This window comes from Pseudophryne corroboree, chromosome 7 (assembly GCF_028390025.1).
Source record: "Pseudophryne corroboree isolate aPseCor3 chromosome 7, aPseCor3.hap2, whole genome shotgun sequence".
Taxonomy (NCBI): domain Eukaryota; kingdom Metazoa; phylum Chordata; class Amphibia; order Anura; family Myobatrachidae; genus Pseudophryne; species Pseudophryne corroboree.
The window spans coordinates 60040826-60054942 of NC_086450.1; the positions used below are offsets into that span (position 1 = coordinate 60040826).

At 43.7% G+C, this 14117-nt stretch overlaps 1 protein-coding gene across 22 annotated transcripts in view; it reads right to left on the reverse strand.

The window, feature by feature from the left end:
• The window catches only part of LRRFIP1 (LRR binding FLII interacting protein 1), a 276900-nt gene that overhangs the window by 87971 nt on the left and 174812 nt on the right, over positions 1-14117 (reverse strand). For 9 of the 22 annotated variants that reach the window (XM_063933201.1, XM_063933191.1, XM_063933181.1 and 6 more), the window contains 8 exons: positions 12489-12575; positions 8427-8444; positions 7012-7059; positions 5865-5909; positions 4717-4767; positions 3959-4015; positions 3644-3706; positions 557-628 (listed from right to left, as the gene is read on the reverse strand). In XM_063933201.1, coding sequence (XP_063789271.1) covers positions 557-628; positions 3644-3706; positions 3959-4015; positions 4717-4767; positions 5865-5909; positions 7012-7059; positions 8427-8444; positions 12489-12575 — 441 coding nt within the window. The remainder of the gene's footprint in view (positions 1-556; positions 629-3643; positions 3707-3958; positions 4016-4716; positions 4768-5864; positions 5910-7011; positions 7060-8426; positions 8445-12488; positions 12576-14117) is intronic. The other 13 variants (XM_063933197.1, XM_063933186.1, XM_063933198.1 and 10 more) reach the window with 10 other exon arrangements.

The window sequence follows — 14117 nt, forward strand, 5'->3', positions numbered from 1 at the left end:
TACTGGCGCCGGAATCCCGACAGTCGGCATACTGAAGACCACCCATAAATAACTGGTAATAATAATAAGCCCTGATGCGTTCCAAAGTGCATTTCGTATCCTCTACAAAGGGAACATCTAGTTATTTTTCTATCATACAGTGCAGTATCCGGAATAAGAAGAAGAGGTAACTGTCAATCATTTGCAGATCACCACTATTTAGCAGAGATTGTTTTTTTCTTTCAGGGTGTGACTGTTCTATCTGCTCAGACCACGTCTATTACGCTACATCTGTATATCAATGTAAAAGTTAATCAGACATGCAACTTAATCAGGCCTAGAACCGAACAACATTTCAAATAATTAAAGCAGGACATTTGGGGATTTTTATTTTTGTTTCATGCACTTGCAGACTCGTGCACACACCTTCACAGGCTTCTAATACACCGCTACAATCAGCATAAGCAATGTTGTACGTAGTATACACAGGGGGTGCTCTACTGTATGTGTATACGGTACACATTGTGTATACAACCCAACAGGAAAGCAGAGAGGAAAGGTAGAGAAAGCAACAGACCCGACTTCCATTGTGCACAGACTGCGGTTGAGCCTTGGACGTGGCCACGTTAAGGTCAGAGTAATAAGCGCTCTGCATACAGGGAGACAGGAAACATGCATGAAAGACCGAAGTTGTTCAAAGCCAAGAGCACACACACACATGATAACCTTTCATCTGCAAGTCACAGGGACATCCCCTGCACTGCACATGGATTCCTGGATACACTGTAAATTACACTTTACGTGACAAGGTCTGATAGCAAAATGGATAATGTGAAGCTATAATCTTCACCATGAATAATGACAAGAAAAAAAAATATCCAATAGGTTTCACTCATCACATGGGGAATACCCCAATTCCGGTCCTTTCATGATGCCAACTAAAAAAGTTAGCAATTGGACAAAATCATGTTGCACTGCAGGTGGGGCAGATGTAACATGTGCAGAGAGAGTTAGATTTGGGTGGGTTATATTGTTTCTGTGCAGGGTAAATACTGGCTGCTTAATTTCCACACTGCAGTTTAGATTTCAGTTTGAACACACCCCATCTACATCTAACTCTCTCTGCACATGTTACATCTGCCCCACGTGCAGTGCAATATGGTTTTGCCCAATAGCTAACTTTTTTGGTTTGCTAACAAACCTGAATAAGGCCCTGTACACGTGAAGATGAGAAAATCCATTACATTTCCTTAAGAGTCACAAATGTAAACATTCCATTTACTATAGGATCAATAATCTCGGTGTCAGACTTTGCTGGTGTAGTACTGGCGCTCATCTTCTCATGCAGACGCAGGAACTGTCCGCCAGATGCACATAGCCACATGGGTGCGTCTTCTGACATATTTATTGCAGCTGACCAGTGATTTCATGCACTGACCGCCCTACCACTCACGCTTCCTTTGATAAAAATAAACTTGACAGTTCCCTGCCCAATTCTTAATTTAAGCAATTGCAGAAGTATCTGTATAAATAGGATGAACCCTTCATATTGTTATGTACAAGAGACACACATTGTTATCTCATGCTGCTCTGGGGACAGACTGAAAGGGGATCCGGTCTTTAGGTAGATAGTAAGTAGGCCGACACTGTATAGGTCGACACTATTGGTCGACATGGTTTCTAGGTCGACAGGGACTCTAGGTCGACATGACAAATGGTCAACATAAATTTCTAAAAAAGAAGCGCTAATGTTACTTATTGAATGCTCATACCTGTAAAAATAAAATTTGTTAGTTTAAATGTATACAGCTCTTTTATGTAGATTTTGGAGGAATATAATGTTTTCATGAGTGCTGGGGGGGGTTCCGTTTATTGGTCCGGATATTTGTTGTACTTTAATTTCCAACTGAAGTCCAGATCCTGTCTGTCCCTGCTAACCCTACCTTCCGTGAGCCGCTGACCGTGGCTCACTGATGGTGTCCCGGCTTTGGTTCCCTCCTGTAGCGGTGTCCGTGAGCGCTTGTTGCTAGGCGTTCGGCGATGATGTCACCACTACGTCTCTTTCCTCCGTGAGTTTGTCATTTTTTTTACTTTTTCATACTTTACGATCCACGTGGACTACAATTGGGAATGGTAACCTTGCCCGAAGCATGGCGAGCGAACACTGTGCACTAATTGGGGTTCCCGGTCACTGTACGGAGAAAACGACACCACAAAAAAAAAGGAAAAAAACTAATGTTGACCTAGTACATGTCTACCTAGAGTCCCTGTCGACCTAGAAAGCATGTCGACCGACTGCCGACCAATAGTGGTCAACCTAGACACTGTTGACCTAAGTCTAATCTACCTAACATACCAGACCTGACTGAAAGACTGGACATATGTGAGCACTACGATTACGCAAAACATGGAATAAATCGGAAATAAAATACAGATCTTTAATACAACTAGGGATCGGTAGCTTCTGCCAGAAATGAATGAGCTACACCGCCTTGTGTCTCATTCTACACATAGGGCCTGATTCATGATTGTAAGGAATTTGCAGAGCTGCAAGGAAGCGGCTGTGCAATTCCGTGTCATTGAAACTGTAATGCAGCAGGAGGCGTTTGTAGAAGATGGGTGTCTCCTGTTAGCATTAACGAAGATCAGAGTGTTGCAACTGAGGATGCAGCCTCTGATCACCATAGCAACCATCGGTTACGATGTGCATTGTCTACAGGCACCGGCCAGCCTGCATAAGCTGCAGCTTACTCAGACTGGCCATCGGATACAGACACCCAGGTCCAAGGCGGCTGCGTTCAACGACGCAAACCATGGACCTGTCATGCCTTATAAACGGGGCCGACATGCTCCCACTTTGAAGAATGGTGCCAGTCAATCATGTCAATCATTCTGCAGGGGACGGGGGCTGCAAGCGACATTGCAAGACCGGTTCTGCATAGTGAATGACAGTCAGTGAGCAGTTATGGGAGGTAAGAGGGGCTGCTGAAATGTTCGCTGGTGCGACCAATGGTTGATCCTTGTATATAAGCCACAGATTAGAGACACTACTGGAGGGCATCTCTGTACCAATCCCAGCTGCTGCAGAACTAGCATATTATCCCAGTTCCGCTGCTTACAGAGGTGCAGTTGCTAAGGGATTTGCATCCACCCCTGAGTCATGTAGACATTTCTCAGCAGACATCTCGCACTGTGCATAGACTGTAGTTGGTAACGCGGCTTCTCCCCCCCCCCCCGCGGTGCATACCCAATACTATATAGCGCCTCTCTGCTCCACATTCATAACTAGAAAAGGTCATTATACGTATAAGGAATCCAGAATATCATTGTAAAATAATTCAGCCAAAGACAGTATTAATGATAAGCAATTAAGTCATCCACCAGTTGAATTATTAAAATACTTTGGGGGCAAATTCAGTTATCTGCCATGTGACGTTGGAACGGCATGGGAACGCTCGTAAAGGTGGCACATGGAAAGCCCAAAGGGGTGCAAAGTAAAACGGGCAATGCTGGGCTGCCAGAAGTATTAATGCATCGCGTCCCAACACCACGAATAATTGAACATGCCCCTTTAATTGTTGTCACAAGTTAGTGAGTTGTTAAGCATGGTCCCCATGCACAAGTGCCAATCACAGGCTAGACTAACGGCAAACACAGAACCAACCGTTGCCTCGTCCCTGGGAGGCCTCCGGGAGGACTGGAAGGTCTCTCCGCTGCCTGTAGAGCTCTAGGGGTGAAGGAAAAATGCCACAACTCACATTTTCTGGCACAGCATAGAGCCGCGTAACCTAGGACTCAGGAGGCTATCATTCTTTCCCTTTAAATAATGACAATAATGTTTAAACTTAAAGGGAATAATAAAACATAAAGCTTCCCCAACACACAGCTGACTCGGAACGTCACCGTCCTCTTTGCAATCAGACACAAGCCCAGCTCTAGTATGTGGCTCCTACATGCATATCTTGAGCTCTCCACTGACCCTGCTGGATTTCCTATACTGAGTTGCTCCAAGCAATTCGTCCTCATAACCATTGGTCTGTCGGAAAAAGAGAAGGAAGGAATGAGGTGTATGTGGACCAGCGACATAGAACACACACCTGTACACAGCAAGATCAGGGGGCATGCAGGGGCAACACGGAACAGGAGCCTGACTTCAGCAACCTACATAATAATAGGTGAGCAGCCTGTATGATGGGCTGAGTGTGTGGTGGGCACGGCTTTCGTTGTGGTGCCTTGAGCGCCGCTCTCTATACAAACTCTAGGCATGTAACGATCGCACATTTTTAGTTACGTGGGAGGAGATAAAAGATGAGCATTTATGTGGTGTATTAAGTACATTATAAAACTTTGTTTTGTTACATCACTTTTCCTTTGTAGAGAATTGTCTTTTGAAACAACTAAATAGGTCTTTCTTTTAAGAAGAGTCAAAACAATGGAAATGTATTTCAGTGTACGTCTTGTAACTTTAAGGACAATGGTTCTGTAATTACTCCTCAAGTAGGAAGTGAACGCTTAAATGCAGAATGCCACGGGGTGCGCCTTGGCGGCCGCTGACGTCACCAGGCAAAATAGTGGGCCGTTGACGTGTCAGATTTAGGACTAAGAATAACGAATAGACAGTAAAACAATATCTCTTGCACAGTGATAACTAGTAGGACTAGTTACAGTGTCTCACGTGGTGACTGAAATCTATGCATGCAGAACATATTGTACTAAGCTTTGTTGGAGGTTACTGACCCTAAGACTGCTCCTGCTGGTCACAGACATAACGTCGTCTTCGTCAGATGCCTTTAAAAGGTGGAAGAAAAAGAAGAAGAAGCAAGAAAAATGATAAGCAGAATACAGAGAGAAATCTAGGGAAGAACCTCATGCACGAACATACTGTAGCTTAGTTACAAAGCACCGGGCCATTCCTAACGGCAGGTTCAGGTGTAATAGATGGCATATTACATTATATCACCTGAGACCAACATTTTTGTTTCTTATATAGATTATTGTTCCAATTGCACTGCAGTAAATACTAAAAGGATGTGCCAAAGTAACTACAATAGCCCAAAACGTAGCATACTAGACCAGGGGTGGGCAACGCCTGGCTCTCCAGCTGCTGTGGAACCACACATCCCAGCATGCTCCAACACATGGGTCTTCAACCTGCGGCCCTCCAGCTGCTGTGGAACTACACATCCCAGCATGCCCTGCCTCAGTTTTAGCACGCCTTATTAGCAAAACTGTGGCACGGCATGCTGGGATGTGTAGTTCCACAGCAGCTGGAGGGCCGCAGGTTGAAGACCCATGCTTTAACAGCATACTTGTGGCAGGGCATGCTGAGATGTGTAGTTCCGCAGCAGCTGGCGTGCTGGGCGTTGCCTACAAATGCACTAGACAGATTAGGCAGATTTTCCACCATTACAGCCAGTTTAATAGGTTCTGAGAACAGGTGTAGTATGGTATGCCGGCGACCAGCATACCGGCGCCGGGAGCCCGACCGCCGGCATACCGACAGTGTGATGAGCGCAAATTAGCCCCTTGCGGGCTCGCTACGCGCGCCACACTATTTTATTTTCCCTCCAGGGGGGGCGTGGACCCTCACGAGGGAGAATATATGTCGGTATACCGGGTGTCGGGATTCTGGTGCCGGTATACTGTGCGCCGGGATCCCGACATTCGGCATACTGAAGACCACCCCTGAGAACGATTTAAACCAATACCCTTGTCTATGAGGCCACACTGGTTATGTTGATGAAGATTTGGTTACAGAGGAACATACAGGATGGAAATAGGATTGTGCAGCCTGAGCACACAGAAGCATCACTTTATTATATTAAATCAGCAGGTTTTCAGGAAAACTGGAAGAGCGGACGTAACAGTGCAGGGGAAAGACTGACCTGCAGATTCCTCCGTGGCCTGTGTGAGTATCGCTCACTGTCTTCCTGGAAATGCATGGCAGGAATAAGAGAGACACATGAAGCAGCTGAGAGCAAGGAGAAGAGGATACTATAGATAGAAGGAAAGCTTGGGGACAGACTGACATGCACATAGTTACATGGGAGAGTGGTGATGAAGAGGAGAAACATGCAATCTCTCTCATCTATCCTGATCACTCCATCTATGTAGGAGCAATAGCCCCGTGCAGGCACTCGCTTCACATGGGAGCACAAGACGGAGCGGGAGAGGGAGAGAGAGTACCGACGTCTGAAACTAAGGCCCAGATTTATCAAGCCTTGGAGAGTGATAAATTGCACGGTGACAAAGTACCACCAATCAGCTCCTAACTGCCATTTTTCAAACACATGGGCAGATGTATTAACCTGGAGAAGGGATAAAGAAGTGATAGAGTAGTGATAAGCGGAAGGTGATAACGTAGCAGCCAAATCACTACAGATTTGAAAAATGACAGTTATGAGCCGATTGGCTGGTGCATTATCACCTTCACTATCCCTTCTCCAGGCTTAATACATCTGCCCCACAGTCTGTAACATGGCAGTTAGGAGCTGAATGGTTGGTACATTATCACCGTGTAATTTATCACTCTCCAAAGCTTGATAATACCCTTTTTCCATCTGTAGCATGAGTCACAGCCGTGTCGCCTGACACGGCTGCGACCCGTGCTACAGTCCCCTTTCCCACAGCGCTCACCAACCCGGCATATTGCCGGGTTGGTGACGCTGCTAGTGACGCGTCAGGAGCAGCGCTGGGAGATCACATGATCTCCCAGCGCCGCCCTCCCATATACTGTGAACGGGAGCCGTGTCGCCTCAACACGGCTCCCGTTCACACTACACAGCTTACCGGGTTGAATACGTGTTCAACCCGGCAAGCTAACTGGGTAGGATTCCTGGATCACTTGATCCGGGAATTTGCAGGGGGACCCTTTTCCACTAGGGAAAAACACAGGTAAATGCGCGCCCCGCGCATTTACCCGTGTTTCTAAGAGCTAGTGGAAAAGGGGTATAAATCTGGGCCTAAGAGCCGCATACATAGTAAATAAGTTATCAAATATAATTTTGGGGCCAGATTTAGAGAAATGCCTACCATCCATTGCTCAATGTCACCCCACTTGGCATCCAAACCATAATATTTCTGGAGGAAGAAGAAATAACAGAGAGATACAAATCAAGAGATGAATATACTGTATCAAACACCAGAGTTTTTGGTGTTTTGGCTCATCAGTTATCAGATGTCACATGATATATATTATCGGAACCACGTCAGTGTTTAATTTGAAGAAATCAAATTAAAAGCAAGAATAAAATGATTGTACTCATTTACAGTTATGACATACTGCAGTTCAGGCTCGTTCCATGAAAACGTTGTGTCAGTTACAAAAAAAAAGTTGCTGCCTTGTATTTGGTAATAAAAAAAAGTATTTTTATAGTGTTAAAATGGTCACGATAGTTTCAGATTTATAAAGTCACAATTTGGTTTAGTTTTACAACGGATGCAACGATTCCATGGAATGAGCCTTCACGTGGAATTTTTTATTATATTGAGAATTTCTTGCATTTTTTGTGATAGGACTGGGGACATATAAGGCCAAGCCCAGCGCAACTATAAATGCAAAACTTTCTGCCAAATGTGGAACAGGGCAAATATTACAGTGAAGAGTAGGTCAATTGCACTCATCTCTAACACGGAGGCCGTTCACTCCGACACAAATATGTCAAATATTCCAATTGCCATCTGCAAGACACAATACAAAACTGCAGAGCGGAAGTCTTTATAGTTACATCTAATAAGGGCTATGCATGGAGATGTAATCCAGCATAACAACGTCCAGTCACAGACAGGCTGGGTGACCCTGCATGTGTAAACATACAAATGCGTCTTCTTATACCCTTGCTGCAGTCACGCTAAACAGCCCTTAAAGTCACGCCATGCCGTGGCGGGATTACGTATCGCAGAGTGTATTTTTTGCAAAAAATGCGTCTTAGATGCAAAGTAATGTAATATGACGCACAAGCAGCTCTGCTGATTAAAGTGATATGCCGCATGCCTATATTGTGTGTGTGTGTGTGTGTGTGTGTGTGTGTGTGTGTGTGTGTGTGTGTGTGTGTGTGTGTAACAGCAGTTCTATCTGCATCCGAAATGCCACGTTACAGTTTACCATAAAAAAAACACAGTAGCATAGCATTTTGTATGCATTTTAATCAGCAGAAGCTGCTTGTGAGTCATATTACATTACTTTGCACCTTAGACGCATTTTTTCGGAAAAAGACGCAAAAACAATCGACTGGCGCTACCGAGTCACACGGCACTGGCACGTTATGTGTAATGCGACTTGAAGCGCACGGAGCAAAGATGTAAGGGGCCACATCTGTATCAGCAGTATATGAAACCAGAGGAGCTTTCAATCCACAAATGAGGTACAAGAACACAGATATAAAACAGAAGAATAGGCTGGCAGCTGACCACACACAATCATGCGGGGGGGATAACACAAACATTACCTTCTGAATCTGGTATATCTGCAGATGGAAAGAGAAAACAGGACAGAGACAGTAGTTAGAAAGAAGCAAGCAAAGATATAAAGCAGGATTAGAGAATAGATAAAAGGCAACTCAATAAATCGTAACTGGTAGGAAAACGCAGAGGGTGCTGTATGTGTACACAGGATCTGACAGGTCATATAGTTAGGGTACATCTCACAAAGTTCTGCACCTGTCTGTCATTTGGAGATTAATATATTTGCAATTTTTTCTTTCAGGAAAACGTTGCTCCTAATGATACAGCTAACAGAAGGAATGGCAGAGCTCGGGGTCAGCATTCAGATACAGGACTGAGAACTGCAAACACTCCTGAAGATTTATCATCAAAGCTTAAGAGGTGTTTTAAAAAAAAAAACAACGGATGTGGTTATAAACAGTAACCCTTCTCCTGCGGGGACCTGCTGTCTCTGAAATCCCTTACAGAGAAGCCCGGAGACATTTATATATACACAAGCCAGAGGCAGAAGGTGTGTGCAGCCTCTCAGACTCACACAATTGTGACTGGCAGCATCTAGAGTACAATTTAGGTCAGGCGGGCACGTGACAAAGCCAGAATATAGTGTGATACCACCGCCTAAGTGATCTTAGAAAGGATACACCGCCTGCGCTGACACCTCCTGTTACATGCAACCAGAGCCAGGGGCATAGTAGCAGAAGCTGAGCCAACCTGACCATTTCCAATTGTGTAGTGAACGTATGCACAATGATCATTTTAAAAACTTACAAACGTGTTATTTACCATCTATTCCCCAATGTATACTTACCACCTATTCCTCAATGTGTACTTACCACCTATTCCCCAATGTGCACTTACCACCCATTACTCAATGTGTACTTACCACCCATTCCTCAATGTGTACTTACCACCCATTCCTCAATGTGTACTTACCACCTATTCCATAATGTGTACTTACTACCTATTCCCCAATGTGTACTTACTACTGTACCTCTTCCCCAGTGTGTTCTTACCACCTATTCCTCAATGTGTACTTACCACCTATTCCCCAATGTGCACTTACCACCCATTCCTCAATGTGTACTTACCACCTATTCCTCAATGTGTACTTACCACCTGTTCCCCAATGTGTACTTACCACCTATTCCTCAATGTGTACTTACCACCCATTCCTCAATGTGTACTTACCACCTGTTCCTCAATGTGTACTTACCACCTGTTCCTCAATGTGTACTTACCACCCATTCCTCAATGTGTACTTACCACCCATTCCTCAATGTGTACTTACCACCCATTCCTCAATGTGTACTTACCACCTATTCCATAATGTGTACTTACTACCTATTCCCCAATGTGTACTTACTACTGTACCTCTTCCCCAGTGTGTTCTTACCACCTGTTGCCCCAACGGGACCATGAACATTATTTAGACTACCCAGTAGCAACACACGGGCAGCTTTATGTAACTGCTGCAAAGTGCCTCAGTGGGCAACTACACAAAGGGGAAATGTATCATACGTCCTAAAGAGTGGACACGTGGAGATGTCAAATCAGCTTCTACCTGTCCTATTACAGAATGTACTTGAAAAATTCTATCTAGAAGCGGATTGGTGTCTTTGGGCAAATTCAACACCCTTTAAGGAGGTTTGATAAATCTCTTCCATAGACTCACAAGCCAGAGTAGGCCAATCTGGAAGTTCTTGTCTGAACACCAGCAGTCCCATCTCATAGGTGGTACTATAAGCATCCAGGCAGGTCTGTGCACTTCAGTAATGTCACTAATGGAGAACAGTACTTGATCTCAAGGCAGCAAATAAACACAGACAGGTGACTCTCCCCCTTCCTCCTGCGGGCTTATAGAGGATTCTGCTAAGGATTAATGCTGATCTGTCCGAGATGGGTTGTGAGAGAATAAACAATCAATGCTAACAAAGGGCTGCAGATTATGCCGGCACTATATAAATGATAATACTAATAATCCTTGTGTAAACATACAAGCGGTAAAAGACCACACTTCACAAAATAAACTGGCCTAGCCTGCAATCAGCAGTCCCCAACTGGCCGAATGAACTGGTGTATCTACGAGTAACGGGTGAAGGGTGTTACATAGTCCCCCACTGCACAGCCTGGACCCCTTCCAGCTACAATGTCCTGCCGACGCCCGTTTCTAAGCTAGCTTTAGAGAAACGTCACCAGCACCACAGCGCTGAGGTCATTATCGGAAACATGGCAGCGATGGCGTATTTCGAAAGACAAGGCTGAAACATAGGCAGGACACCACCAGAGTCGTACCTCAAGTACCAGCATCTGCCCTTTTTTTAATTTTTTTTTATTTTAAGGGTAGAGGTGGCACACAGACAGTGTCGGACTGGGGCATGTAGGGCCCACTGGAGGAATGTAATGGTAGGGGCCCATGTGTAGAAAATACACCATAGTCCAGTATAAGGTAACATATGTATGATGTATAATTCAAGTGCACAGTCTGGAACCTGATCCTTAGAGCAGGAGGTGGGCCCCCAGGCAGTAGGGCCCACCGGTGGTTTCCCCTATACCCCTGTGGGCCAGTCCAGCCTGCTCACAGACATGTACCCCCAGCCTTAAAACGTATTTGGCCAAAGGTTAAAGAAAGCAGTACAACTCAGTAAATTATCTTAAGCAGAACACCTTAGTTGAATGTGCCCAACAGTAATGGAATTAGTAGTATAGGCTGGCTTGGTGTTTTGCACAAACATCGAAACATTATATAAAGCTGTCTGATAGATATAGCTCTGTAGAACGCTATAGATAAGTAAAGAAATGCTTGTTTGGGATGACAAAACCTCTCGAAAGAATTCAGAGAGACATTATTCAGCCCTGGTTTTGCAATCCTTGGCATTCCAGCTTTACATATGAACTAGTGGAGGTAGTATACAGATGCCTGGGGTAACAGAGGAATTAGAACAGGCGCTACAAGATGACACTATTGCTGCGACAATGACTCGAGAGGCAACAAACAGACACTGGCAGATCCTGACCGACGATGTCTCAGTATGGCTACACAGAGAAGCACATTGGTTTGCAGATTAAGTAGCCTGCAAGGAAGTAAATTTAGCACCAAAAAAGTTTGACAGCCAAACATCACCTCCGACGTCAGCAAGCTGGCCACTATTCCTGCGATTTCTGGCCTCAAAATGATCAGCATTGCCAAGAATGATTCAATCGAATTATCAGATCACATTCAGTGATGCACGGAAGATCGAAATTGGCACCAAGAGGATGTCATGTGATCTGCAACTGCCAAATAATTGGATCTGCCCAAGCTGCCCACACATGGGTAAGATCAGGTTGAAAGATGATCGGGGAGGGGGGGGGGGGGGGGGGGGCGCATGTGTATCGCAAAATGAAACGATAGATAAAACTGCTCACCCTATGCCCAGATAGGACAATCCTAAGCTGATGGCAGCAAACAGTACAGCTGAGAAGTTTAAAGAAAAATTGCTCTGTGCGAGGGCCAGAAGCAATCAGGAGTCTATTCATGATGCAGTGAAAAGAGTGGAGAAGTGAGCCAGTGGAGAAGTTGCACATAGCAACCAATCAGCACTGAAGTAACATTTATAATTTGCATACTATACAATTGTACGGAGCAGCTGATTGGTTGCCATGGGCAACTTCTCCACTGGCTCACTTCTCCACTCTTTTCACCACTTCATGAATAGACTCCACAGTCTGCATGACCAAAGCCTGACCAGTACGGCTTGAATTTTAAATCAGGCTCCGTGGAAAGAATAGCCAGCTGACAATGGAGATTGCATTGCTATGCCTTCGTTATAGCTTGAGCAGACCTGTACGACATATATGTCCTTACATGTGGGCAAACTAGTGACAGATCCAGCGATTCTTAGTGACAGCGTCGCGCAAACAATCTCATCTCTGCATGTATGTCCAACTGTACTTCGTAAATATACCACTGGCTGAGTGCAGAGACCAAAACGTAACAGGCCTGAGCACTAAAAGCAGAACGTTATGGTGGATGTAGTACCAGTTGGCGGGCGTATGAATACTATGTGGAGTTCCTGCTGGGTTCTTACCTCCTTCTGCTGCCTCTCCAGCTCCTTCATACGAATCTCCCGCGCTTCAGCCCGTGCTGCACGCTTTGCCGCCAACCTCGCCTCCGCCTGCAGAGACAGAACAAGAATAATCAAAAAAGAAGCCTCACAATAATTAAAGGATTTAACGAACAATATATTCAATCTAAAATATGATTATTAATGGGATTATGAGAACATGTATGTTGCACTGTAAGACAGCGCCATTTTTCCCTTTAAGGTTGCACAGCTTGCAAATGGTCTCATAAGTTTATGAGCAAACATATAGCAATGTCTTGTGTCCTATGTAGTTTATGCAACACAAAATCCCGTTCCTTGGAATACTGATTTTTGCTCTGGCTCCTATCCTACTTACTTCTGAGTATACACTGTATCTTTGGAATGCCCACTACAACAAGCCCTTAAGCCCTTCTATACACATGCATTATATATATATATATATATATATATATATATATATATATATATATATATATATATATATATATATGCACCCCTTCAGAAGTCTGGAATGTAATATAATATAATAATAATATAATAAACCGCGTTGGATATTTTACTGTGGACCTGTGCTCCTTAACTACCTCTTGGTTCAGATAAGTTTTACTTTGGAACATATTACACTACTGGGATTCTATTCTTTTCCCTTCAGGACTGGTTCAGACCAAAAGATACACTAGAATGTAAAGCGAATAGTGATGACATCACTGGTCCTGTACTCAATTTTTGCTGCACATTTTGCCGACACTTAGGCCAGAATGTGATGAAGTCAGCATTTGGCAGCTGTGCGGGATACTAGCTGAACTCTGACATTTATTTTAAAGGGGCAATCATGCACAAGGCATGGTTAAGCCTTGTACATGATTGCCCTTTAAAAAAAAAAAAGAAAAAAAAAAAGAAAGAAAGTCCATGTTCGGCCTGCATCACGCACGGCCATTGAACTCGGACTTCATTACATCCCACCCCTAATGTATTTTGCTGCTCACTGAGTTACAGTATTTTTTACACAGTGTGAAGTGCAGCATTTAAAAAAAATAATAATTGCATAAACATATTATATATATACTTTGAGTGGTAAGGAGGGCACCAAGGCCAGTACTGTTTTGCAGATTGAGTGCCGGCGACTGCAGCATCTACATATACTATATATATAACTATATATATATATATATATATATATATATATATATATATATATATATATATATATATATATATACACACACACTATATATATATATATATATATATATATATATATATATATATATATATATATATATATACACACACACACACACACATACATACATACATACACACTGCTCAAAAAAATAAAGGGAACACTAAAATAACACATCCTAGATCTGAATGAATGAAATATTCTTATTAAATACTTTGTTCTTTACATAGTTGAATGTGCTGACAACAAAATCACACAAAAATTATCAATGGAAATCAGATTTATTAACCCATGGAGGTCTGGATTTGGAGTCACCCTCAAAACTAAAGTGGAAAAACACACTACAGGCTGATCCAACTTTGATGTAATGTCCTTAAAACAAGTCAAAATGAGGCTCAGTAGTGTGTGTGGCCTCCACGTGCCTGTAT